This window comes from Panthera onca, chromosome B1, assembly GCF_046562875.1.
Source record: "Panthera onca isolate mPanOnc1 chromosome B1, mPanOnc1 haplotype 2, whole genome shotgun sequence".
Taxonomy (NCBI): domain Eukaryota; kingdom Metazoa; phylum Chordata; class Mammalia; order Carnivora; family Felidae; genus Panthera; species Panthera onca.
The window spans coordinates 91,117,597-91,144,852 of NC_138342.1; the positions used below are offsets into that span (position 1 = coordinate 91,117,597).

At 38.0% G+C, this 27,256-nt stretch overlaps 1 protein-coding gene across 1 annotated transcript in view; it reads right to left on the bottom strand.

Annotated features, from left to right (window-relative positions):
- The window catches only part of COL25A1 (collagen type XXV alpha 1 chain), a 465,928-nt gene that overhangs the window by 159,238 nt on the left and 279,434 nt on the right, over positions 1–27,256 (bottom strand). The window contains exon 5 of the mRNA XM_078445823.2: positions 23,370–23,387. Coding sequence (XP_078301949.2) covers positions 23,370–23,387 — 18 coding nt within the window. The remainder of the gene's footprint in view (positions 1–23,369; positions 23,388–27,256) is intronic.

Consider the following 27,256-nt stretch of genomic DNA (forward strand, 5'->3'; position numbering starts at 1 on the left):
AAAATTTATGCGTAATTTTGTGTTTAGCCGTGGATCACTTGCTCTTACTGCTTTATGATATTCCATTGTGTTGAATAAACCATAATTTTTTTGTTCATCCCATTGCTTGGTGGACATTTGTTTTCTGGGTCTTGACTACTGAAAACAGTGCTGCTATAAACATCCTATTTTAAGTCTTTTGATTAAAAACTGTATGCGTTTCTGTTGGGTGTAAATTTAGAAGTGGAATTGTTAGGTTGTAGAAAATACCCAATATGTTCAGTTTTAGTAGATACTGACAATAGTTTTCCAGTGTGGTTCTAACAATTTACACTCCCATCGGCAATTTACAAGAATTTCAGTTCCCTGTATCATAGCCAATACTTGGTATTTTCCATCTTTTTTTGTTTGTTTGTTTTAGACATTCTGGTGGGAGGCATAGTAGTTTCACACGGTGTTTTAATTTGTACTTCTCCAGTGACTAATAAGTTGAACTCATTTTAATGCATGTATTGTCCATTTTTGCATCCTTACCCATAAAGTATCTATTCACATCTTTTGCCCTTTTTCTGTTGAGTTGTCTTTTAGATTTGCTAGAGTGTCCCTCTCTCTGTCCCTCTCTTTATTGCCCTGCCTGCTGGTTCTCTCTTTCTCTCTCTCTCAAAATAAACAAACTTAAAAAAAAAAAAAGAAATAAAACTAACAAGAAAAAAGACAGACAAATAAAAAAACAGACTCAAATATGTATATATATATATATATATATATATATATATATATATATACTCTCTATATAGATAGATAGATACAGATAGATATAGATATATGGAGACAGATGTGGGAGTTCTTTACATCATTCTGAAAATGACTCTTCTTTCAGTTTTTTATTGCAAATATATTCTCCCACTCTGTGTGTTGTGATTATGTTATCTTAAACAACAGCTTTGATGAACAGCAGTTCTTAATTTTAACAAACTCAATTTAACATCATTTTCCTCTTTATAGTTATCTCTTTTTGTGTTCCAAAGATTTCTTAATCTTTGCTTACTCCAAGGTCATAAAGACGTTTTTCTACGTTTATTCTAAAAGCCAAAGCCTTATTGAAACTAATATAACACTGTATACTAGAATTAAAATTTTTTTAATTAAGATAAACAACAAAGAGATGGAATATTTCTCAGCCATAAGAATAATGAAATCTTGCCATTTGTAAAAACATGGATGGATCTAGATGGTATGATTCTAAGTGAAATAAGTCAGATAGAGAAAGACAAATACTCATATGTGGCATTTAAGAAACAAAACTAACAGAGGCACCTGGGTGGTTCAGTTGGTTAAGCATCTGACTCTTGGTTTCAGCTCAGGTCGTGATCTCACGATTCATGAGATTGAGCCCCACATCAGGCTCTGTGCTGACAGTGCGGAGCCTGCTTGGGATTAACTATAGAAAACAAACTGGTGGTTGCCAGACAGGTGAGTGTGTATGTGTGGGGAGGGGGGGAAATGGGTGAAATAGGTGAAGGGGATTAAGAGTACACTTATCATGATAAGCAGTGAGTAATGTACAGAGTTGTTGAATCCCTATATTGTACACCTGAAACTAATATAACACTGTATGTTAAACTTATATTGTTTGGGATGGCACTGTGCCCAAACTGAAGAAAAAAAAACAACTAAAAAAATAAAAAATAGAATATTTTTCACACTCAGATCTGAATTCGTGGGGAACTGACTTTGAGCATGATGTGAGGTCAAAGTCAAGATGCTTTTTTTCTCCTATGTGAATATCAAATTAACCCAACACCATTTATTGAAAATGCATCTTTTCCCCATTGTAGTATAGTGTCACCTTTGTCATAAACCAGATAGTCATATAGATGTGGTTTTTGTAGGATTTTCTACTCCTAAGCCACGCGGAGATTTTCTTTACCTTTGAGCAAATACACCAGCAGGAAATGCTAATTCTAGAGGCATCAATACTTTTTTTTCCCCCTAGCTCTTAAAGATGAAGTCATGTTTCAGGGCTCAGCCTACTTGAGGAATTGGTGCATTTCAGAGTTACCTTCAATCTCTCACCTTCACCTTTAGCAGGGCTGGGAGACAAGGATCAAGTCCAGACTGGAAGCACAGCCAAGGTGCTGGCAAAGTACCATCCTAAGTCTTGGTAGAGACTGCTATGTCCCTTCAGGTGAAAATGTAGGAATATTCTGTTGCTAAAATATCTCCTGCTAAGTATCAGCTACAGAGACACGGTACCAAATTCCTACTCTCAGTTGTGACACTTCTGGAAACAGCTGTGAGGTTATCATGAAATTAATAATAACAGTAATATAATGTCTTATGGTTTATATATTTTACCATCAACAAAGAACTTTCACCTGTTACTGTATTTAATCTTCTCCCTATCCAGTGAAGTGTTATGATATAGATGCCAAAAATAAAACCCAAAGATTATCAAGGTTAGGTCTCTTGCAAGTGAGTTAGCCAGGACTTTAACCTAGTCTGTGTGACTAGGTTAGGATTATAAGACATAGCTCTAGAACTTTAGATTCTCAGAAAGAATGATGACCATGTGACTGCCTTCGACAGATGCCTTCTGAAATGCCTCCCAATTGCATTTCCCACAGTGTCCTGGGCAGTTGGCCCCAAGATCTCAAGTTTGAATGAGAAAAAGAGGAATTGTGGAGAGCCAGGGAGGGAGAGAGGGAGCTAAGGTAATGGAATCAACGAAACAAACTCTTGTCTCCGCCCCCCCCCCAATAATTTTGCCATTAAAAACAAAGGGAAACCAAGAAAATTATTTTTATTTATGTTTTCAGTAAAATTTCAATACTTTATTAATGTTTTCAGTGAGTTAAGTAATGAGTAACTGGTATAGATTGTGTGTCTACCTCCGCAAAATTAAGTTTAAAGAATTTATTTCGTCATTTTCAACACACATATAATGTTCTCTAGTGCTCCTGCAAGCAGAGTTTTATTTTTGGTGAGGCAAAGGAAACCCAAAACAAGAATGAGAGGATACCTACCATCAAGTTTAAGGAGTACAGTGGAGGTTCTAGTCTTGATTTAAATTGTATGTTATATAATTCTATTTTGATTTTTATATACATTTGTCAAATGTCTATAGAGAGTTTGGCAATGTTCTAGACACTGGTGGAGGATATGGTGGGAGAGGCTGATTTAGAAAACCTGAATGGTCTGTCTTGTAAAAGCTTAATGGCCCAGTGCCACAGTTAAATACTTCCCAATACTAGCATTAAGAAACATTCCCTTGAAAATCGAGCTATTGTAAGATTACTTACAGTTACTGTGGAACCCTTCCCCAACTCCCACCCCTTCCTCCCCCAAAAGCTTCTCTTTACAGTTCAGTTTACTTTTGCTGGTGAGATTTCAGAGGCCAAGCCTCTCATTGTACCAGTCCTCTAAAGGCACTTTATTAGGTTCTATGACATGTTTGAGGTCAAAGCTTGTCTCAAACAATTTTACAGTGGGGAACAGAGATGACTTTTTTCCCCCAAAGTCCAATTATTAATGCCAAAGCCACGTGTGTCAACTAGAGCTCTTTAGACAGCTTGCCATATATAAGGATCCTTAATTCACGAACACATAAAAATTTGCATTCACAATTGAGCAATAAATACTGCTGCTTCAAAAGGGGATGTTTCTGAGCAGACAGAATGGCGTCCTGGCACCTGCCAGCTCAAGACAGAACTGAAGCAGAGGTCAACCTCCATTCACAGCTGTGGCGGCTGCTTCGGACGCTCCAGACCCCACTTGTGCTCTTGGGATTAATGGCAGGTGTTTTCTTCTGCTCTGACTGAAATCCCACTCTTCTTTTCTGAATTGGATCCTCTTCACTGCAAATATGGATTGCATTTGAAGAAAAACGTGGGCAACCATAGTAAACCCAGCTAGTATTTCAAGATTTGGGAGCCATGGTTCTTTTCTAGGTCAAAACATTACAAATTAAGAAAAAGTTTCTTTGATTGCTAACTTTTAAAATCAAAGCTGGGTCAATATTTAAGTTATTTTGCTTTTAGAGTTAAAAAAAAAGCTTCACTGGTATTAATAAAAAAGATAGACAACAATAAAAATTAATGAATTATTTGAATTACAGTGTATTTTACAATGGCATTTTGTTGCTTCCAGCTGCACCAAGCTAACAATTTAATAGCTAATGGACATATTTGTTGTTCAGGTATCAGTATCAGTGTCTGAATGGTAACTATTTGAAAGCATGGGACGCCTGCGTGGCTCAGTTAGTTGAGCATCCCAACTTCAGCTCAGGTCATGATCTCGTGGTTCGTGAGTTAGAGCCCCGCATTAGGCTCTGTGCTGACAGCTCAGAGCCTAAAGTCTGCTTCAGATTCTGTGTCTTCCTCTTGCTCTGTCCCTCCCCCACTCGAGCTCTGTCTCTCTCTATCAAAAATAAACATTTAAAAAAAATTTTTAATTAAAAAAAAGAAGAAAGTAAAACTTTGTTGCTAAAATAAGGTTGAGGCCAATGGTAAGTAAATATGGTAAAATTAGTGGTGATAAATAAGGGAATAGTGAGTCATTATATATGGCTATGTAAGTCTTCTTTTGGAATTGTTGTCTTTCTGGTCTGGTCTGGAATGTTGGGAGTCCTATCTTTTACACTGTCCACTTAAATAAATAAATAAGAATATTTGAGATAATTATTTCTAATTAGTTTTATTTTATGAGCTCTAATTACATAAATTTTAAAAGTGTTAACAAAATTTGTATTATTAGTGTTTTCAGTAGTTGGAACATTTCTTTTAGAGTGTTCCAAATTTACTACCAAGGTATTTATAAATATCAGTGGCAAACTTCAAATTAGCTCCAATTCAAATGACTTCAAATTCAGGATGTAAGGCAACAATTTTGTTTGTACCAAGTCTTTAACGTGGGTCTTGGCCTATACCAATTTCAGTTTCCCCAAATCTATTTCTATCCAAACAACTAAGATTTTAGATCCTTTTCCATGCTCTATTACTTATTTTGATTGAATTACAAAACCAAACTAAAACCATTATGAATGAGAGGTACAATAAATGAGATTCAGTAAAAGGTTGGATTTCAATCTGCCTAAAAGTAATCGAAATATAGCTGGAAAAGACAGATATATTCATAGAGAATGGATATCCCAACTAAGACCTTTCATTCACTAGAACTGTAAATTTTGCCTACTTTGAGCTGGCAAAAGCTAAAGAGGGAATGATTTCTAAAAGATGGCAATCATGAAAACAAAATTAAATTCTGCTACAAGTAAAAAAAAAAAAAAAAAAAAAAGAAGGAAAAAAGCAAACTCTGGAAATTCTTGGCAGCCAGAGCTGCTGGAATAGAATGGAGTTATGATTTTTATCCCAGAAAAGTGTACATCATTTTCATCTTTGAAATATAACAAACATTTTTCTGATTAATCTTTTCATTACCATAGAATTATGAAGTCCAGCAAGTTTCATATTCTAAGCATTTATGGCCAGTTACCAGCCAATGTGCTCTGAGTCTGGAGAAGGGACATGTAAATGTAATTGTAATCAGTGGAATGAGGCTGTGCTGTGGCCATACAGAGAGAAAAGAAAGTGGGATAACTAGAGTTCAAAAGATGATATTGGAAATGGCTCTTGAAAATTGACCTGAGATAAGGGGGACTGGGAAGGGGTGAAGCAGTTCAGGCAGAAGAAGAGAACATGCATAAGTGTGAAAGAACATCATGCTACTGGAGACAGACAAGGAGTTCATGGCAGTAAGAACATATGTGGTGTGGGGAGTACAGATGGGAGATAGTAAGATTTGGAAAGGTGGCTAATAATATCTGAGTCCCTGGGCCAAATCTGTCATCAATATAACAAGAGAGTAGTAAGATCAATCCCATGCTCTTTGGAACTCTGAGAACATGGAATGCCATCCTTCTTAGGAAGCTGTTGCCCTGGTCCAGGAGATAGATGATAGTGGGAGCACAGGGAAAGTTCTAGATTCAGAAGACACTTCTGAGATAGAACCGACAAGACCAGTCAACTGGACATGAGAGCTGTTTACATATCACCAACAGGGTTTAAGAAGTTCTATTCACTGGGGTGCTTGAATGGCTCAGTTGATTAAGTGTCCTACTCTTGATTTTGGATCAGGTCACAATCTCATGGTTTGTGAGGTCGAACCCCACATAGGGCTCTGCACTGTCATCATGGAGCCTGCTTGGGATTCTCTCTCTCCCTCTCTCTCTGTTCTTCCCCTGCTTGCACATGCTCTTGCTCTCTCTCTCTCTCTCTCTCTCTCAAAAATAAACATTTTTAAAAATTAAAAAAAAGAAGTTCTATTCATTTGAAAGTTCACAATTTAGTGCACTTGCAGAAAATGGGTGACCTACACTGGTTCAACTCCGATGAACACAGCAGCTCCAGAGCAAACTGAACCATATAGAATTTTAAATCTGGGTTTAAGGGTATTCAAATACAAACTGATTGTTGGCAGCCTTGGCTGGCCTAATCAGAAATAGTTGAGAGAGAGAAAATTCTTTATCATCACTGTTGGGTAAAAGGAGCACAGATGACATATGGTGGCCATACTGTGTAGCCATCCTTCCTCTGTGTTAAATTATTAATAAAGTACACCTTTATTACATTTCTTCCTCTGCTTTTTAGACTGCAAGCTGAACATGGGCTTACTATATTTTAAAAACTGTAATTTCCCTAGTTTTTTAAGGATAAGGAAGGCAAGGTCTACAGCATTGGGCTTTCTCTAGGAGGACAGCACAACCTCAATGATCAGTGTATGTTTGATGCCTGTGTGCTCAGGCACTTTTGCAAACATTACATTATCAATGTTCACAGTCCCCTAGAGAGGAAGGAAACAGGGAATATCCCATTTCCACTTGTTCAAATAGGATAAAAGCCTCAATTCTACAGATGGTAAGATTTCTGCCTACTCTCTGATTGCATCATAAAATTGGCCCATTGTGCCAATGAGATAAATGCTCTTAAGCCATATGTTCATGAATAAACTGAATTTGGTACCACAGTTTTTAGCAGGTGTCTGAAACTGACCAAAATCACAGGGCAAATAGTTTTAACAATGGAAAAATCCAGGCCTTACTTGAAAAATAAGGACCCTACCTATTTACATATGATAAATCTAGCATACTTCTGGGTAAAGTGCTTTAGGTAGTTAGCTTAGGTTCACTTCTAACTAAAATGTGAATAAGTGTTCCTCCAAGTATATACCTAAAACCTTGAACTCTAATATATAGCTTTTTGCTTTACTAGCATAATATATACTTTTAGGGACATTTCTTCCTAAAATCACCTGTTTTTAGTGTTTCATAGACCTTCAACTTTGCAAATAACCTCAACAGGTAATGTGTACATTTTAAACTTATTATGGAAAACCTGATGTGAAAAAGTAGGAGGCCCTATATATGAGTATAGATCTGTGTGTGTGTGTGTGTGTGTGTGTGTGTGTGTGTGTGTGTGTTTGCTTGTATACAATTTCTTTTTAAATGTTTTGGAAAAAAGTAAAAAATAAAAAGTAAAACTATAATTTGGAGAAATTATTTCAAAATAAAGTACATTAAGTGTCTTAGTGGTTAAGAGCTCAAGCTTTGGAGTCAAACAGATACAGGCTGAAACCCTGGTTGTGATCACTTATGTGAACTTTGGCCGGTTAATTAAACTCTTTAAGCCTCAGTTTTTTCATCTGTAAAATGAGGAAAACAATGCTTATTGTTTTGCTGAAATGAAATACTGTCCATGAAGCAATTTGTAGAATGCCTGACTGACCAATGGTAGTAATCATTAAGTCAATGTTTTTAATATTTTAATTATTGTAAACAAAAAATAAAAATTTTTCTCAGATTTACCTGAAGATAAAGAAGGTAAACATATTGATTTCCTAAAATCAAAAGGCCATGTGGTAAGAAATGTGTTAGGTGAATGGTTGAAAATGTTTGGAGAACACAAAGGTTTAATATAGGTTGCCTTGATATTTAGGAACTATTACGAAACAACAACAACTACAGCTACACAAAACTAAAACGAAAACAGTTCGTTATAGTTTTAACCACAGTACTTTAATGACTAACCAAGACTAAACTTTAGGACCTAGAACTACCTGGTCACCCCTAGTATAGTAGGAGCTCAATCAATTCTTGCTGAATTGAAACACCCAGAAAGAAAAGAGTGCAATAAAACTCTCCCTGTTCAAAGCAGCAACATATAAAGAATTATACAAGAACCAGATTCAATGTTGCTGCAGAAGAACCGTGTTTATTATAGTGTCAAACTCTGCTAAGCCAGGGAATGGAATTATAGCTATAAACAGATTTATAGCTTCAGACTTAACACCTTTCATTTTGCATTGAAGATTAAAAGAGACCCAGCAGAAAAGGGGGTAGGTATAAACAGAAATTTAAAATATCAAAACCAGCCCCATTGATTGCAAAACTAATTTTTACAGCTATTATTTTCCAGGCATTTTCTGTGGTGAGATCGTAACTTTAAGTTCTTTTGTGATGTCAGTTCAAGCCCTGAACAAGGGACTATATGTGCCCATGATCAGTATTAAATCATAAGCAGCTGCCATAAGGAAACAATTAGTGGGGGCTAGCACTAAAAGAAAATTTAGAAAAACCAAACATTAAAAACGGAATCTCAAAAGTAAGACTGATGTAGCTCAATGGAGTTAAGGGCTTATAAAACAGCAGGAAACAGGGAAGCTCACTCTGGCTTTCTTTTCTAACACAATACAAATTAAATACAGCCAAATTACTTCTCCTGCCAGTCAAAACCAAGGGCTCCCTTCTCTGTAGCCTCATCCCTTATATCCAAATGTTTTAAGAGACTGCTAAAACTTTTTTGTTTAACTTTGAAATTTTTTTTTTACATATTTTTAAGAGGTCAAATAAAATGAACTCCGTGGTGAAAGACTTGGAATCCTAAACATTCCTTTTGTCGAAAGAAAGTATCAACTTGCTTTCTAAATGCCCACAGTAGCCCCTGTGATTTTACAGCTAATGGTGTAAGCTATCCTACAATACTCTTACTGTCCTTAACACAATTCAAATGTGTTTAGAGGCACATCCATCTTTAAACCTTAGGTTTAATATACAATAGTTTATTTCAGCATGTTTCCTAATATACTGGCCCAACATAATTTGGCCCAGGCTACTTAAGATAGCCTGGTTTGCAGGTCAGTTTGATTCTTTGCTTCATTTGTAGCATTTTATAAAGCCATGCAGTTTTGTGTAGGGCAACTCAGCACACCACAGGGATAAGAGTAGGTATCTCGTGGAGTCTACAGAGATATGGAGAAGGGATAAAAAAAAAAAACAATCAACTGTCAAATGAGGCTAGGAGAGAATGAAACTCAGGGCTTGCCTATGATTCTCAAGCTTCCAGTATAAATGAGAAGCCTAGTCTCTCTCATTCTCAGCTGGCGACTAAAAAGATCAAAAGCCTTTAAAGAAGCTTCTACAACTACCATGATCTTCATCTCCGGATTCTTCTGTAACCTCATCTCCTCTCTCTGTGGAGTGAAGGTAATATTGTACCCATGCACCCGTACCTCCTCCCCAACCTTGCATGCTATTTATCACTGCTCTCATTTGTCTTTGCAACCAATTCAGTTCCCTTGGGTTCCTCCTCTTCCTCTCCAAACACATTCATTTACCCTCCCCCCAAATCAAAGGGAAGAAATGTTGCACTTGCCCTCTATTCCCTCATCTGAAGGTCCTATCTTCTTCTAACCATCTCCATCAAACTTCTTTAATAATAGATTGGTCACAGAAATAAAGAAAACCTGGATTTGAGGAAAGAGAAAGGAGGTAGAGTAGAAGTCATATTTTTACAGTCTGGTTTTAGGAAAACCAAAGTAACATGAGTTGAAATACATATTGGTCTTGGGGGCATTTCTTTCCACTAGGAAGAAGAAAGCAAAGTGAAGCTATGAGAAGAGAAACTGCTGAGCCAGTCTTTGGGGCCCTGGAAAGGAGTCACCCTGGGCTAAACTAAAACTAAATAAACCAGAGCTTTGGGGAGGAAGAGTTGACAAAGCCCAAACATGTCACAATTGCCCAAATTTGTGTCTAACCCTTTTGTCTTTTCACTTTACTCCCTTCATCAGCTATCACATGTACCCTCAAGGCTATAATTTTTACCTGACTTATGTCCTCAATTCTTTTCCAGGATTCAGTGCTGCATTCCCAACTGCTCACCAGATGTCTAAACCAAGATATCCCATCAACAGCTCAAACTCCTCTTTCTCAAACCAAACTTCTCAGTTTCTACTGCAAGCCACTCAGGACTCCTGACCTCCCTATTTTTTTTTTAACGTTTATTTTTGAGACAGAGAGAGACAGAGCATGAATGGGGGGAGGGTCAGAGAGAGAGGGAGATACAGAATCAGAAGCAGGCTCCAGGTTCTGAGCTGTCAGCACAGAGCCCAACGCGGGGCTCGAACTCACGGACTACGAGATCACGACCTGAGCCGAAGTCGGACGCTCTAACCGACTAAGCCACCGAGGCGCCCCCTGACCTCCCTATTTTTGTTAAACACACCACTATTCCTCCATCTCTAAAAGTTCAGTGTTATGTTTGATTTGGCAAGTGAAATCTATTGCCAAGTCCCAGAGATTTCATTCTCCACAAAATCCTTTGAATGTATCTTTCTATGTTTGTTTCTAGCACCCTTATTCCTGGAAAACAAGAATGGTCTACAAGCCTCTGGTCTTCCCTCACTGTATTTCATCCTGCATACTTTTGTCAGATTATGTGTCCTAAAGCACATTTCTGAACATATTCCTCAGCCAAAAACCCATCAAGGGGTCAATGAAAAAGTCATTATAGGTTAATAATCCTCCATGATAAAAAAGCTGTTAGAGGTTTCAGGGGATGAGGCCAATATTACTTAACCTGCTGATTAATGGAACATTATCTGCCTCTTGATATAATGAAGAAGGGAGTATACTACACCTTCATAAGAGATTATTTCTAAAAATTGAACCAGAACCTAATCAACTGCTAAATGGGACTTGCAGTTTACAAGAAATACAGAAGACAGGGGAACAAGTCAGACAGTACCTCGAAGTCATTAGATCAATCCAAAAGGTTGGGCATTCTATACACAGGTCAAATGTGGGAAAATTGATGACACAAAAACAATTTTTTTTAAAAAAAGGAAGATGACTGGAGAGTAAAAGACTGAAGAGTTACAGCAATTAAATGCCAATTGGGTTTTGGGTCTTGATCCAAACAAAACACCTATTAAAGAGATGTTTGAAACTGGTAGAGAAATTTGAATATTGAATGGGTATGATAATAAGAAATTATTGCTAATTTTATTAGGGTTGATAATAAAGCGATGGTTATATTTCAGAAAGACCCTATCAGAGATTCATTCATATTTTAGTATTTGTGGATGCAATAACATGGTATCTAAGTTTTGCTTTAAAAACATTGCTTTTAATTTTTATTTATTTTTGAGAGACAGTGACAGAGTGTGAGCCAGGGAGGGGCAGAGAGAGAGAGAGAGACAGAATCCGAAGCAGGCTTCAGGCTCTGAGCTGTCAGTACAGACCCAGACGTGGGGCTCCAGTCCACGAACCATGAGATCATGACCTGAGCCGAAGTCGGAAACTTAACCAACTGAGCCACCCAGGCGCCTCGTATCTAGGTTTTGCTTTTAAGTACATCAGCCACAAAACAAAACAAAAACATGAGGGAAAGGATTCATGAAACAAGATTAGCAATTGATAATTCTTGAAGTTGGATGATGGTTCTAGGGCAGTTTATGGTACCATTTTATTTTCTTCTTTTTTTTTCCTTTTTCTTTTTGAGTATGTTTGAAAATTCCCCAAAGAAGTAGTTATATAATTTTTAAAAACTTTTTAAGCGACCCTTCAGATCCCTATCAAATAAAGTGTTAACTTCTGACTGTGTCCAAAGTCTTCTATGATCTGCTTTTAACTTTCCTTTTCCGTTTTCTCCCCTTCTCGCCCCTGCCTGATTCCCGGACCTCCAGTCAGCCTTGAACACCAGCTGTTCTCAGAGGTCCCTTCACTGCTGTCACTTCTGTATCTCTGCTTCTGCCATTCTTTCTACTGAACAAACACCATTAATTATCACTTGACTTGAAATAATTATAGCACCCCTTTTTGAAACCTCTTATCTGGCAACTTGAGGTATGGAGTTATTTGGGAAAAAAAACAAAACAACCTAGTAGAAATTTGAGTTTCTGAAAGAAATGTTATTCCCAATACAAATGTTAGTCCAGAAAGCATCCTGTCTCCACCTATCTACAATCTCACTATCATCACAACCAGTCACTGATGGCTTCTCTTAGTGACTTCTCTTCCCTAAGCTTTGCTTGACCCTCTTCTGGAGATGTTTTCTGTTTTGAACACCTAAAGCACTGTGACTCTCTTAAAAACTTAGCTTGCCATGCTAGATATAAGATTTGTGCTTCATACTAAGCTATCAGGGCCCCTAAGGGCAAGAAGAGTGGTGTATGGGGAGATATAACAAATAATGCCTTTGGAGGCTTTAATATGTACTAACACATGACCTTTGGCTGGTCGTTTACCCTGTCTGACCCTCAGCTTCTACATCTGCAGGATGGGACAAACAATAATTACCTCATATGGGAGCTGCAGGAAGTAATTAAAAGAACATGTGCTCTGTAAATATTATTTCCTTCTGCTCTTCTCTTCCTAATTCAAAGGTAGTCTTGTACCTTACACATGGTAAGTATCAATAAATACATTATCATATTTCCTGCAACAGAGGTCTCTAAAAAGATATCAGGGCCAAAATTAGTATTTCCTGACTAGCCTATGAATAATCAAAAAGTCACAGATATCTGTATGGCTAACATGCTACCAATTAATGTTTATGAGGATATATTTGATTGCAGCTAGAAATTGTGTTTTGGGAACTCACTATAATTTCTTATCTGTTGACCATGACTCTAGTTCACAGAGTAAATACTAATAGCAAGAGGAATAAAACAACTTTGCAGTCTCTTGATGAGACTCTACTCAATGAAAGTTTTTTTCTCACATCTCAAACATGGACAGATGTTTTTGGCTCCTGCCTGTGACCCCCAACTTTTAGAAAGAATGTTCTATTTTTTATTCTCCCCACATTTTCAATACTGAGTCATTTCTAACACCATGGCACATTGCTTTGAAAACCACCAGGCCACTAAAATTACTGAGTAACCTCATGGTTGGAAACCCAGTGACTAGAGTTCACACAGCTGACTACTCCTCTTTTTGCTTTTCTAGCATAGCCTTCTCCTGGGTCTTCCACTGCTGATGGGAGTTTCTGTGTAGGAGACCTTTCTTTTCCTCCCCCTCTCTATATTTCATAACTAACCCTTCCCCCACCCATGACTTCTCTTACCCTCTATACACACTTTCTGGGCATCTCTCTCATTTCCACAACTTCAGCTACTGCTTGTCAACTGTACATCCAGCTGTGGCTTCTCCCCAGGACTATGCCGACTGCCTACTCTACATTTCTTCTGGAGACACACTGTTCTCATCTGGGATAGTCACACCCACCACTAAGACTGGTTAGTTTTCTTTGAGTAAACTGCATTCATTTCATTCAGGTTCTTGATGGCCCAAATTGAGACTGTATTAATTAGATAAGGAGGCTTTCCTCCAGGTAGATGCAGCCCCATGCCAGAGCTCATAGCTTGGTAAGTGAAGCCTGTGCTGAATTTCACACCTTCCCTGTCCCTTTGCTGACCAGCCTTGCACTGTACATAACCTACATGAATGTAAATGGTGGCCCTGAGTTTACTGCAAGGAGTAACATTTCTTTCAGAAGCTCAAAACTCCACTATGTTTATTTTTTTCCAAATAGCTCCTCAGTTCAGGTTGCCAGGTAAGAGATATCAAGGAAAGTATGTCATAACTGTTCTTACTAAATGATACTTGATATTTACCTAACTATATCAATTAAGGATGTAAGTATATACAGATATAAGCTATTTGGAGTACAGTGGAGTCTTTCATATAATTTTTTTTAAATGTCTATTTATTTTGAAAGAGAGTGCATGCATGTGCACTAGCATGGGAGGGGCAGAAGGAAGAGAGAGAGACAGAGACAGAGACAGAGACAGAGAATCCCAAGCAGGCTCCAGGCTGTCAGTACAGAGCCTGACAGATGGCTGGATCCCATGAATCATGACCTGAACTGAAATCAAGAGTTGGATGCTTAACTGACTGAGCTACCCAGGCACCCCTCTTTCATGTCATTAATAAATTACTTAATCAAATACCAAAAAATCTAAAATGCTAAGATTTTTATAATTATTCTCTTTATCATATAACCACCACATAAAATATAAATAATGGGGAATGATAGTAATTTTTGAGATCTAGCATGATTTATTTTGGATAGGATACATTACTAGTTTAACATGACAGTTCTATGTATTGACCAAAACAAAGACTTTCTGTACACACACGCACACGCACGCACACAGACACATGCTTTTCAAATTTCTTGGAGAATGTACATGTCCTCCCCCTGCCCCCAAGTGAGACTATATGGATCTGAAAAAGGCTGGACTGAAACACAAACATGAAATATGGGAATTGCTAAAGTGTTAGGTTAGAAAGAGCTTAGTATATAATTAAAAACATATGAACAGAAAGTTAAATATTGTCCCCAAATATAGTATTTTATTTGGGAATAATTCCTTAGAAGGCACACACATTTTGATTCTTGTAAATTTTAGTAAAATATTGTGAAATTGCAATGACAACGTCAGAACAACAACAAAAAAAAAGCAAAAAGGGATTTGGGGGGAAAAAGGCTATGTGACATCTACTTCTTTTCAAGTGCATTTGAAAAAATACAAATGGAAGCCACACGCCTTCATGTGCAGTTGTCTGATGGTATTTGCTTGTGGTTTTCTCTTACATTTTTTTCTCACTGAGTAATACAGAATTGCAACATACGCGCTGCTTTAGTCCTCCAAATTCCTAAGGGAATTATATCTCCTTTATGTTCACATGCAACTCCAAAGGGGAGTTATGAGGAGGGCTTTGAAATTCTAAAACTTTTATGCAAAAGAAATGCCCTTAGTATAGAAGGGGTACCTTTCACTTAATACAATGGTTCCACTATTTCATTACTCTGTACTAAATATACTGATGGAGCTATTTGGGGCAAAGAAAAGGCCACTGTATCTTTATAATGTGTATAAGATGGGAGCCTGAGAAGGCTTTTTAAAATGAGTTTCTATAATTTCTATTAAATTATTTATTAGTGGAAGAATATTATTGTTTAAGAAATGTGACATTAAACACAACCACCATAAACCACTTTCCATAACTGTCTTGATTATTAAAAATCAAAGATAAGCCTTGAACCCTACAAATAAATGGTTAAAAACTCAAATAGTACATCATATGTATGGCCCTGGGTTAGGGCTATCAGTTTATTTTCACCAAATATTAAATATCAATATAAGTATACTACTATAATGAAAGAAACTCTCCAAATCAAGTAGAAGTGAGATATTAAAATTAACAAATGTTCAGTAAAATCTCAGAGCTTAGAAACCTCAGAAGCCTGTTTTAAATGGCATTACTGATGACACATGGTATTACTGATGGGGCATTTAGAATCACGAAAAGCTGATCATTTTCTCTCTTCTTCAGCTTTCTTTCCTCTTGCATATACCATTGCATATAAACTCTTGCATATACCATTCATAGCTCAACAACATTTCTTGAACTACTACTGTGTACCAGGAACTAAGTAAGGTGTTAGGGAGGATACCAAAGATGAAAGAAAGTATAGGGGGTGCCTGGGTGGCTCAGTGGGTTAAGCGTCCGACTGTTAATTTTGGCTCAGGTCATGATCTCACGGTTTGTGAGATGGAGCCCCACGTCAGGCTCTGTGCTGACAGCACAGAGCCTGCTTGGGATTCTCTCTCTCTCTGCCCCTTCCACCCCCCCCCCAAAATAAATAAACTTAAAAAAAAAGAATAAAGCATTGCTCTGCCCTTGAAGACTAAAAAGCTAGTAATCAAGAGAGAAGGGATGTTTACAAATGACAATAGAAACAGGAAAAAATACAATACAAGGAGGAAATTAATATTTACTAAGTGCCTGTCATGTACAAAGCACTCCATTAAGAGTTATACATATATTATCTTATTTTAATCTTCACACTATCTGTTGAGATAAGACATTATTAACTCTGCTTTACAGATGGGTGAAATGAGACTGAGAGTGATTGAGTAACTTGCCCAAGGTCATAGTTTACAAGCGAAAAACTAGGGTTTGACCTGAAATCTATCTGGTTTTGTTGTCTATGCCCTCTCTAGTGTAAAGCAAAAAAAAAAAAAAAAAAAAAAAAAAATCTGTACTCATAAAGTACTGTGGGGATTCAACAAAAGGGAGAGTAGATATCTTGATGGAAGAAGTGGCATGTAAATATGAAAGGTGACCGGGGCACCTGGGTAGCTCAGTCGGGTAAGCGCCTGACTTCAGCTCAGGTCATGATCTCACAGTTCACAAGTTCGAGACCCACATCGGGCTCTGTGCTGACAGCTCAGTAGCCTGGAGCCTATTTAGGGTTCTGTGCCTCCCTCTCTCTGCCCCTCCCATGCTCATGCTCACTGTCTCTCTCTCTCTCTCAAAAATAAATAAACATTTAAAAAATTTAAATATGAAAGGTGATCGTAACTGAATGTATGGAAACGGAGTATGGCTAAGAGGTAACTGGGAAACAATTTGAGAAAAGACTATTCTAAGAAAAGACAAATGAAGAAAAACAGATTTGAAGAGAAATAAATAAATAGCTTCATTTGGCTTAGATGAAGCATAGTGTTCAGAGAATGAATGAAAAATTAGTGGGAGATTGGGTTAGAAAAAGCCAGATCAAGGGATTGAAATATCAGGCAAGTAACTAGATTTTGTTGAACTCTAAATGGTAATCATGTTGAGATTTAAAGTTTTGGGGTCAGAAGAATGACATCATCAGAACCAAGATGGAAAAACTTTATCCAGCAGACATATATGGGATAATATTGGTTGATGCTATCTATGCTCCGTCCCAACCCTCGCTATCTCTACTACAGAAACAGGAAAAAGCTAAATGCTCACTTTACTGACTCGCCTTCCTTGTAGCAATGCTTGACCAGGCAAGCAACAGTCATGTCCTGACAGTGTGCAGAACAGCAATGGGGAAGTCAGGACCAAAAAAAATAGAAATGTGAAATTCTGTCAGGTAGGCAATGAGCTAGAGAGTTGGTTCTGTCAGCCATTACCAATGTCAGACAGAACCAAGGTTCTGTCAGCTCTCAGTGCATAGAGCATGAATACCATGATTTTCATATCAAGTAGTAGAGAGGGAAGGACAAGGAGGGCCTGGAGTGAAAAGAGTCATGTAGACAGGGAATACAGACATGGGGAGCCAGGAAAGGACTCAGTTATCAGAATAGGACTGCCTGAATCTGGGCAAAACTCAATTATTAGAAAGAAGGCATGGCATCAGGATTACACTCAGACCAATGGGACACCTGCATTTTGGAAAACAGTCTTCTTAACTGCCTCATGTTTAAGGTCCCCACTACATCTGCGGATTACCAGATGTATAGGTGCAGGGCAGGACTTGCAGGTGGGATTGAACTCGTCCTCAGAATGGCGGGGTGGGTCTGTGAGAATTGACAGAAGTTCAATATTCCCCTTGACTACTAATATTAAAAGAACTGCCAAAAGAACAGAGATTGCCTCTGTCTTGTTCACCACAATTTCATAGCCTTATCGCTGTGCCTTGTACATAGGAGCTAAATAAATACTTGAGGTATTGACTTACACTGTGTTCATACGAATTAATGAACAAATAGTAGGGTGACCTTCATTTCAACAGATTAATTTTGCCCCACCTCCCAAACGATTCTCATGACCTCTAGTTTGAAATGCAAAACCTCATCTGTCTTTTTTCGAATTTCCTTTCCTCCTTTCTTCCCTTACTTAACTCTTGTCACTTATTATTTCTCTTCTTACCCAGCCATTTTTTTCCCAGTCTCTGTGCCATTGTTTACTCCATCCCTTTCTTTTTCCTCTCCAAGGATTTGATTTCCTTTGATACAGTGGATTCACAGCAGCATCCTCGCCATTTGTTTCCCTGCCTCTTCTCCCATCTTAACTACAGGTGATAGAATTGCCTTTTTTTTTTCTTTCTAATACCCTTTCACCATCTCATTTTCCATGTGAAGAACCATTTGTTCACCATTTACCATTTAGGTAAATGCAAAGACTCACCTCTCTTCCCTAAGGCCTATTTTCATATTCAGTTTCATACTCTCACTGCGACAGGGTTCACTGCCGTTTAGCTGTCTAGTCTTTGCAATTTTTCGACAACATAAGCTAAATCCATGTAAGCCATCTTCAGCTTTAGGAAGATGATCAGAAGAACTCCCTGAAGAATAGACATTTTCCCTTTTTACCACCGGTCTACAAAATAAAACCTCATTAATCTGGAAGTCCTTACTAAACAATGAGTGATACCAAAGAAGCAGAATGGAGCCTCTCACTCTCTAAGGAAGAGATTTGCAGTGAAATATACTGTGAATAAGATGACGTGGGGATGTTCAACCTATGCAGAACACTCTACTGACATAAACATTTGCACATGAATAACAAGTTACCAATTATAATTCTGTCCAAATACTTTGGTGAACTTTAAAGGATGTGCAATCTCTCAACTCAAACATTGGCAGCTCTTTTTTTGGAAGTTGGTTATTTGGAAATCTGATTGTATCTTCCCACAGGAATCCTAATAAAATATGGTTTATTTTCTCAGCTCAATTCCCAAAAGCCTATTGCTAATGCACACACACACACACACACACACACACACACACACACACATTCTTATTGTACAATAGAAATAGGATTAGTAATAATGTCTTAATGGAAAATCCACTGTAAATTGGGATTTGGGATTTTAGAAATGTACCTCTCACAATGCTATCCAGTCAGAAGGGGGTATGAATTTTCAGTGGAGTAGGTAGCCCAGCTAAGAGTCATCCCCTGGGTGACACAGTTATGACTCAGAATGGGTCAGAAACTTGGATTTGAGGACTAGTTAAGGGAATTTGCTTGGAGGAATCTTGTTTAGGTAGCAAACTTTCTTCTCCTTAACTAGTTGCAAAAGGAGATGGGGAGAGAAAGTAAAGAAAAATTTTCAATGTTTATGCTGTTCCCTTTCCCCACAGTTAACAATATGTGCTAAGAAGAAGCCACAGAGATAAGGGAGGAGCAGAATTAGAAAGGAAAGAATGTAGGCACATTAGTTGTATTGAAACATAGATATAAAAAATAAGTTATGGATAATTTTAGCTCATCCATCTTAAAAAATAAGGGAAATTAAGTAGATATTTCAAGAAAAAATGATTATCATTTTAAGTCACAAAAGATGAAGGGAAGAAAAGAGAAGACATATTCCAAATTATTGTTTTAATGTTTATTTATTTTTGAGATAAAGAGTGGGGGAGGGGCAGAGAGAGAGGCAGACAAAGGATCAGAAGTAGGCCCTGTGTTGGTGGCAGAGGGCCCAATGCGGGGCTCAAACTCATGAACCATGAGATTATGACCTGAGCCGAAGTCGGGCACTTATCTGACTGAGCCACCCAGGCTCCCCATACCCCAAATTATAAGCTCCTGTACACATTGTATATACCGTATGTGAATATTATTTTTAGTGAGCCAAAAAAACAGAACAGGAACATTTCAAGAGAAATCTGATCAATTAAAGAAACCTTTCAACCACTTAAAAACACATTTAAAAATTTCCTAATTTAGATTTTAAATGTACATTGCTTGCTTACTCACTGTATGTACATTATAGATATGTATTAAACAGATTTAGTGTATAGTTTATATAAATTTACTCAAGGAAAAAGTGAAATCATGGTAAGATGGTAATGTAAGATATAATTGTATAAAATACTGTAACTGTACTGCACATATTGATAATCCCATTTACTACATCATTTTTAAGTGTTCGTATTTTTAGATAGATAAAATTTGTTCTTGGACGTAAAAGCCTATTTAATTTCTACTTTTTGCAGAAGAAATTTCCCAAGAGTAGATTAGAGGCTGGGAAAGTAATACATTACAATAGGTAATAGGGAAAATAAAAATACAGATGGAAAGGAGCCAGTGTATAAAAATACACCTATAATTTATAAAAATCTCAGAGCAAATTAAATAATCATTAAGCACTAAATGAAAAACTTCATTAAGAGTTATTTAATTTAAAATCTAAAATTGGAAGTTTCTTTTGAAAATTGTTATGATAAGGAGTAGAGTTAAGAGGTAAGTCAAACTTGTCCTTGGGGACATAGCAACAAAACTCTTTGCCTATTTTTTGTGCCATGGAAAGATAATGTGAGCTATTTCCTGGCTTTGCATTTCCCCTCATACCTATTCTTCCTAAATCTGTGGCTTTCCTTTTGCTGTGACAAGAGGGAGACATTTTGAACAAAATGATCATGTGATTTGAGCGTCCACTGAAGGAAAACTGATAGTCAAGATGAAAGAAAACCAGAACAGGTCACCATTTAAAAATGCCAGGGCACCTGGGTGGCTCAGTCGATTTGAGTGTCTGACTTCAGCTCAGGTCATGATCTCAAAGTCTGTGAGTTCTAGCCCCATGTGGAGCTCTGTGCTGACAACTCAGAGCCTGGAGCTTGCTTCAGATTCTGTGTCTCCCTCTCTCTCTGCCCCTTCCCCACTCACACTCTCTCTCTCTCTCTCTCTCTTTAAAAAAAAAAACAAAACAAAAAAAAAAAAAACATTAAAAAAATGCCAATTCTATCTTCCTTGAAAGTTTCCAGAATTTTCAAGTACAGGCAGTTAGATAGACCTTACTTTTTTAAGTGCTGTGATATATTTTCAAATCTTGAGGGTACCTGAGTGGCTCAGTCGGTTAAGCGTCCAACTTGATTTCAAGCAGGTAACAACCTCAAGGTGGTGGGATCAAGCCCCACCCATGTCAGGCTCCAGGCTCAGCTTAGAGTCTGCTTAAGATTCTCTCTCTCTCCCTCTGCCCCTCTCCCCCACTCACTCTCTCTCTCTCTCTCTCTGTCTCTCTCAAAAAAATCTTGGTTACAGTGATACATGATGTTCTCCCCATTCTTGGCTTCCTGCGCTGGTTTACCATCTTTCTTCTGTTCATTAACTGTGGCTGCACACTCAAGATTTATTATGATCATGTTCTTCTTCTGATAGCCATTTTCTTTAACATGAACTAATATGCTTTCAATGCTGTCTTTTTGTCCAATTATCCAAGTCCTCACACCTGTGTCTGAATTTTCCCCTTTTTGTTTTGTCTATAGGACTCCTTCACTTGTAGCAACTCTTTGTTGTAGCAGATGTCGGTGCCAACCTTCACCACTGCCTTCCTCAAAGGCAGTGTAAGGATACAGGACTCACATGTCCCTACGGCTTCCTGCATTCCTCTAGCAGCTGGAGCATGCTGGACCTTCTGAGACAGGCCAGAAGAGCCAGGGAGTTAACACTCAGCCATGATTCTCAACAGTGAAGGAAGGGAAATTACTGGATAAATCCATCAATTTCCTGGCCTTTCAGTGGGCAATTCTGAGGCAAGCTCTACAGTCTCCCACAGCATCCTCAGCAATACATCTGTTTTCTGATCGTCTTGCCACTCCTGTGTCATTTCCCCCACTCATTCACAATGCTTCCTGGGACTGTCTCCTACATAAATTACTTATACCCAAATCCTTATCTAAAAGACAGCTTTAGGTTAGGCAGAAGTGATCCGGGCTAAGAAAGAGGTCCTGTTAATACTTAAAATGTGTTAAAGATTATAATAACCTCAAAACCAGCACTCCAACTTATTTTATTCTGTTATCTTGCCTTTTAGTCTTCTCTTGAGAGCTGAGTGCTACAGGGGTATAAGGTTTTTACAGACACACTTGACTTCTGCCCCCAGTTTTATGGTGTCACTCCAGGTGAGTCATGTATCTCTTCTGATTCTGTGTGAGTCTGTGTGTATATATGTGTATATACACATATATATGTATGCACGTATGTGTGTGCATATAACACACACACACACACACACACACACACACACACACACACACAAGTAAAGTAGTACTTTCCAGGGATGTTGTAGCATTAAAGAAAATAAAGCATGCAAACTACCTTTTACTTTGTCTTCATCCCATTATAATGTAGTAGTTTCAAATTTAGGAAATAAGCTACAACTTTCTTTCATGGGGTTTTTTCCCTCCAATAATTGAGCTAACTTAGAAAATAAGAGTGAAAATCACAAATAATGAGAGTATTCTCTGATAGGAACATAAATTAACTACATGGCAAAGTTTTTCTCATGAAGATATTACAGAATGGACTGCTCTACTAAAGTACGTGGGGTTTTTTGTTTGCTTTGTTAGACATTCCTTATACACGGAGCTCATAAAAACTATAAATAATATTCTCATGGTCTATTATGACAACTAGCCCACAATACACAATTTGGATATTGAATAACAGAGCTGTCAGGAAAATTGTTTGTGTACAAAACAATCTAAGGCAGAAATAGCATTTGGTATATCAAAGGGAAAGAGTCGTAAGAGGAACTCAATAAATAGCTATGTTATGTATGGGTATTATGGTGTTAAAGGTAAAACATTAATAATGGCATTCCCTTCTCGATAGCTTCCTGCACACCACGATCAGTATTAATATCAAGTTTATTGTTTTTTTACTGATTCTTCATTTCTGACAATTCCCGTCTTTTGTACTTTTATCTCCCTACACATTCCTCCCCTTCCTAAAATTTCCTCATTTTCTCCAATATGATTTATAGCTCAAAAGATTTTCTGTTGACTGCATGCACATTTAAATATAAATCATGTCTTCAGCCGTTGCTTTATATTGAAAATGTAGATCGAATTCAATATCTGTGTGTAATGAATCAAAAGTAGCTGGTATGATCACAGTCTAAATAATCAGAGTCTGTGTGGATTTACAGCAACATTATTAGTACATGATTAATCAGTACCTAACGCAAACCAGTTCATACCCGACATTTACTAAGTCATTTTATCTTACATTAAAGTCCTGTGGCACTGTTTCAGATCAGTTAAGAGTTTTGCTTTGTATGATAGTACATTGTTAAACTTGCCATCTGGTCCAACAGCTGATGTGGCTCACACAACCCTGGAGAGGCCCCAGAGCTTTACTCCTGGGAAATATTTGGTCTACTGCATGGTGTCATGATTACTGGTTCATAGCTTTTTTTAATAGCCTTTGAAATGAATTGCAGAAAAATCTCCACACTGAGGAAATCCTAAATTGAAATTAATTTATTAGGAAAGAATTCACTTACCTGAGGACCAGGTTGGCCCTGAAATTGAAAAGAAAAAAAAGAAAAAAGGAAGGCAATTACAAAATTGTTTTTAAAGAGAATAATTTCACAACCAAAACTTAAACTAGTTCCAAAAATCTTTTCCAAATATTTTAATACCTAACTGCTGACAAATTTTACTTTGTGGTTTTAAAAAATCATATTATATCTTAATATTTTTATTGTATGCTATTTATCTAAAATCTTGCTATTATGGTCTATGTTAATTGAAAAATTACTTAAGAGTTTTAGTATGCTCTAGAAAATTGGAGAAAAAGAAGGCAAAAGATGAACTACATTATCATAATGAATGTGGTACTTGAGGGGAGGGCTTCTAGCCCAGACTATTACTATGAGCTACAGGTTCAAATAGCACAGTGACAAGAAAAAAAGAGGCAGATATTTTTAGAATTCCCTGAGTCTTTGGATTTCTCATTGTTTCAACAATACTTTAAGTCAATTTTAAAAATAAACACCTATCTTTTACTCTGTATAATCCAACCTAAGGGCATTATAAAAGAATATGAGAGGTCTTAGGCTCAATTAAAGTGCATCATAACTCCTCACTCAGTCAATAGATCATGTAACCACGGGATAATCTAATTCAGTTTGAATGTCACTTTCTTGTTGTTTAAGCTGAAAAAAATTTCAAAACAGCATGACTGTAAATCCTTCTCAAGAAAAATCACCTGTGAATAAAAGTATTGATTATACCTCACCTTCTTAAAATCTCTAATTGGGTTTCATGTAAGATGGGATGAAAGAAAAAGTACACATAGAGTTAGGGAATCTTTAAAAATAAATTAATAAGGTACAATCTCATTGTGCCAGCTGTATGTCACTAGGTATCAATACAGAAAAGCATGGAACTAATAACAAATTTCAGAGAACACTCTCCCTTTCTCTCCTTCTTTCTCTCTTACCCTCTTTCTCTCTCATCCCCTCTCCAGGCTTGGAATTTCTCTAGGCACTTGTTTGCTAACTGGAGATTAAACAGATGACTTTCAAGATCTTTGTCTGAAAACGGGGTTAGCCAGGTTTTATCTAATCAAACCAGGGAAGAGAACTAAACCAGTTACACTGGATGTTACTCACCCACTCCTGTACCCTAGTGGTGGAGAGGGAAAAAAGAATAACATTCATTTATTCCTGAGTACCAGGCACTTTTGGATATGCTATTCCATTTATTCCTTATAACTGCACTGCATTTTACAAATGAAGAAACTGAGGCTCATAGAAATAAGCTAACAGTCGCACAAGCTATAGATGGAAAAGCCAGAATTTAAACCCAAATCTGATTCCAATGTCCATGCATTTTCCACCAGGTCATTCCGCCTTCCAGCAAAGTTTAAACTCTCATTTGTATACAAACTTGCTCAGATCAACAGTGGTATCAGAACATTCTTCAAGTGAGTGAATGCTCTAAACCTCTCAACAACTCCTGCACTACAAGGCACTGTGTGAATCTCTGCTTCTAGATACAGACCTAGGACCAGCAGGAACCCAGCCTATTAACTAATACTTGTACATAAACCAAGCCAACCACGGTTCGCGAGGGTAGTAGGCAACCCTAAAATGAGATCTACACATGGGGAACCTACAAAGGCAGGGCTCTCCACCTACATGTAGATCTTCCCAGATTCATGGAATGGATGAAATTACAATATGTGCTCACTCTCACCTGCACTCTGCCTCTCTGGATGCTTTAAGCTTCTGACCTTTCTGAAGTTTTCAACTAATGCAAACTCAGAAATGTGAACATGCATCCTTTAAAGAACTTCAGAATACATTACATCTTCTACATTTTTTTCCTGAAAACTAAAAGGTAAGATTGTCTAAAATCAGAAATGATTTTTTCAAGAGTAACATTTAGCATCATTGCTGAGATTGTTTGTTTCCTATGATTGTTCTACAGATGACAGACTTTTCCTGTCTATTTTTAAAATGTGGCATTTCTGCCATTACACAGAACAAATGATTTTAATGCAATGTATGCATACATTTATATGTTACTATATACAAATATTCATTGTGTTCTGGATTTTATGTTAGTGGTAGTGAAAAAAAATAAATGACAGTAAAATTTAACAGTGGACTTTGGGGCAGCTGGGTGGTTCAGTCAGTTAAGCGTCTAACTTGATTTCAGCTCAGGTCATGATCTCACTGTTTGTGGGATGAAACCCCACATTGGGCTCTGCACTGTCAGCATGGAGCTTGCTTGGGATTCTCTCTCTCCTCTCTTTCTGTCCCTCCTCACCACTCACGCTTGCTCGTGCTCTCTCTCTCTCAAAAAATAAATAAGTAAACATTTTTTAAAAAGTTGACTTTTACAAAAGCATTGAAAATTATATAGTACCAGGAAACTCAGACGACTCTAATGTATGATAATAAATTTCAAATGTTTATGGCGTGCATGTGTGCATACATGTATGTATGTGTGAAAAAGAGGGATGGAAGTGGGTTGGTAGACAGGCTTCCCCAAAATTGATGCATATAAAATGGCAAGTTTGATAACTCTCCCTAAGACATGGATTACACAGTGCAAACCTTACAAATGTTACACAACATTCCAGGAGGAGCCAAGAGGCAGAACAGCATGGAAGTCTTTTGTGTGTCTTGTGTCTGTGAAATACAGCCAGACCAACACTAACCCATCCTGCACACCTAGAAAATTGATTAGAGGATTAACACAACAATCTGCACAACCTGAACCAAAGAATTCAGCAGGTACGCGGCGTGGAGAGGTGAACTTGGGGAGCGAGAAGGAGCAGGAAGGGAGGTATTTTTGGGAGCAGAGAGAGGAGGGAGACTGGGGGGTGGAGAATATGGGAAAAGCACCCCTCCCCAAAAGCAGTTGGAGAGAAAGTGGAATATTGGAAACAACCGCAGGGACTAAACTAAAAAGGGAGAAAGGAGAAAGGAGAGGGTTTAAATTCCATTAAGACTGTAAACAAGGGGCGCACAAAGTCTGCAGCTCCACAGCTTGATACCTGGCATTGCTCTGGTGGGAAGGGCAAATCCCTCGGAGCAGAGTGGGGTCCGGGAGGTTCTCGGGCCACATGGGGAAAAGAGGTTCCACTGCTGGAAGGACATTTGGTAGAGACTGTTGAAGCCACCTGGTCCCAGCAGACCCCAGAAAGCAGCCACATTCATTGGTACTGGCACAAAGTCATTAAAGGTGAAGACTGGTGCCAGATGTGTGTTGTAATTTTCCACAATCCCTGAAAAGCTGCTGCTACACTATCTTGCGAACTTTTTCTGGGGCGGGCTGGTACCTGGCCGCAGTTTCAGGGCACTGGCAGCAGCAGGGTCCAGCAAGCGTTCCTGGGTACAGCCCACATTCGGCCATTGCTTATTTGGCCATTGCTCTGTGAGACCCTCCCACAGAGGGGTGGAATGGGTCAAAACCACAGTCCATCAAAAGTAAGGGGTTGGGGAAAACAGCCGCATCTGAGACAAAACTCAGTAGAGAGGTACTGCCTGGGGCCTGGTCACAGAAAGTGAAAAGGCGGGGAGTGGACGAAAGCTGAAGAAAGAGGATGGGTGCATGACTGCTGATCCAGGAGAACAGACTGGAACAGACTGGGTAGCTGGGTGGCGCCATTTTCATCACTCCCGCGCATATGCACCTACGAGCACCACAACACTCCACCCCAGTAGGCTAGCACTGCCATCTAGTGGAGAGCCGAGCCCCGCCCAACTGGGCCAACTTCACTCTTCAAGAACATAAATCTCACCGCCTGCTTAGTTTATGGACTATAAAGTGCTACATAGTCTAACTTCTAGGGGAAAATGAAGTAGTTTCCGTCATACTTCAATCTGTTAGCAGGTCCATCTATTCAATTTTCTTTCCTTTTTTTTCTCTTTTA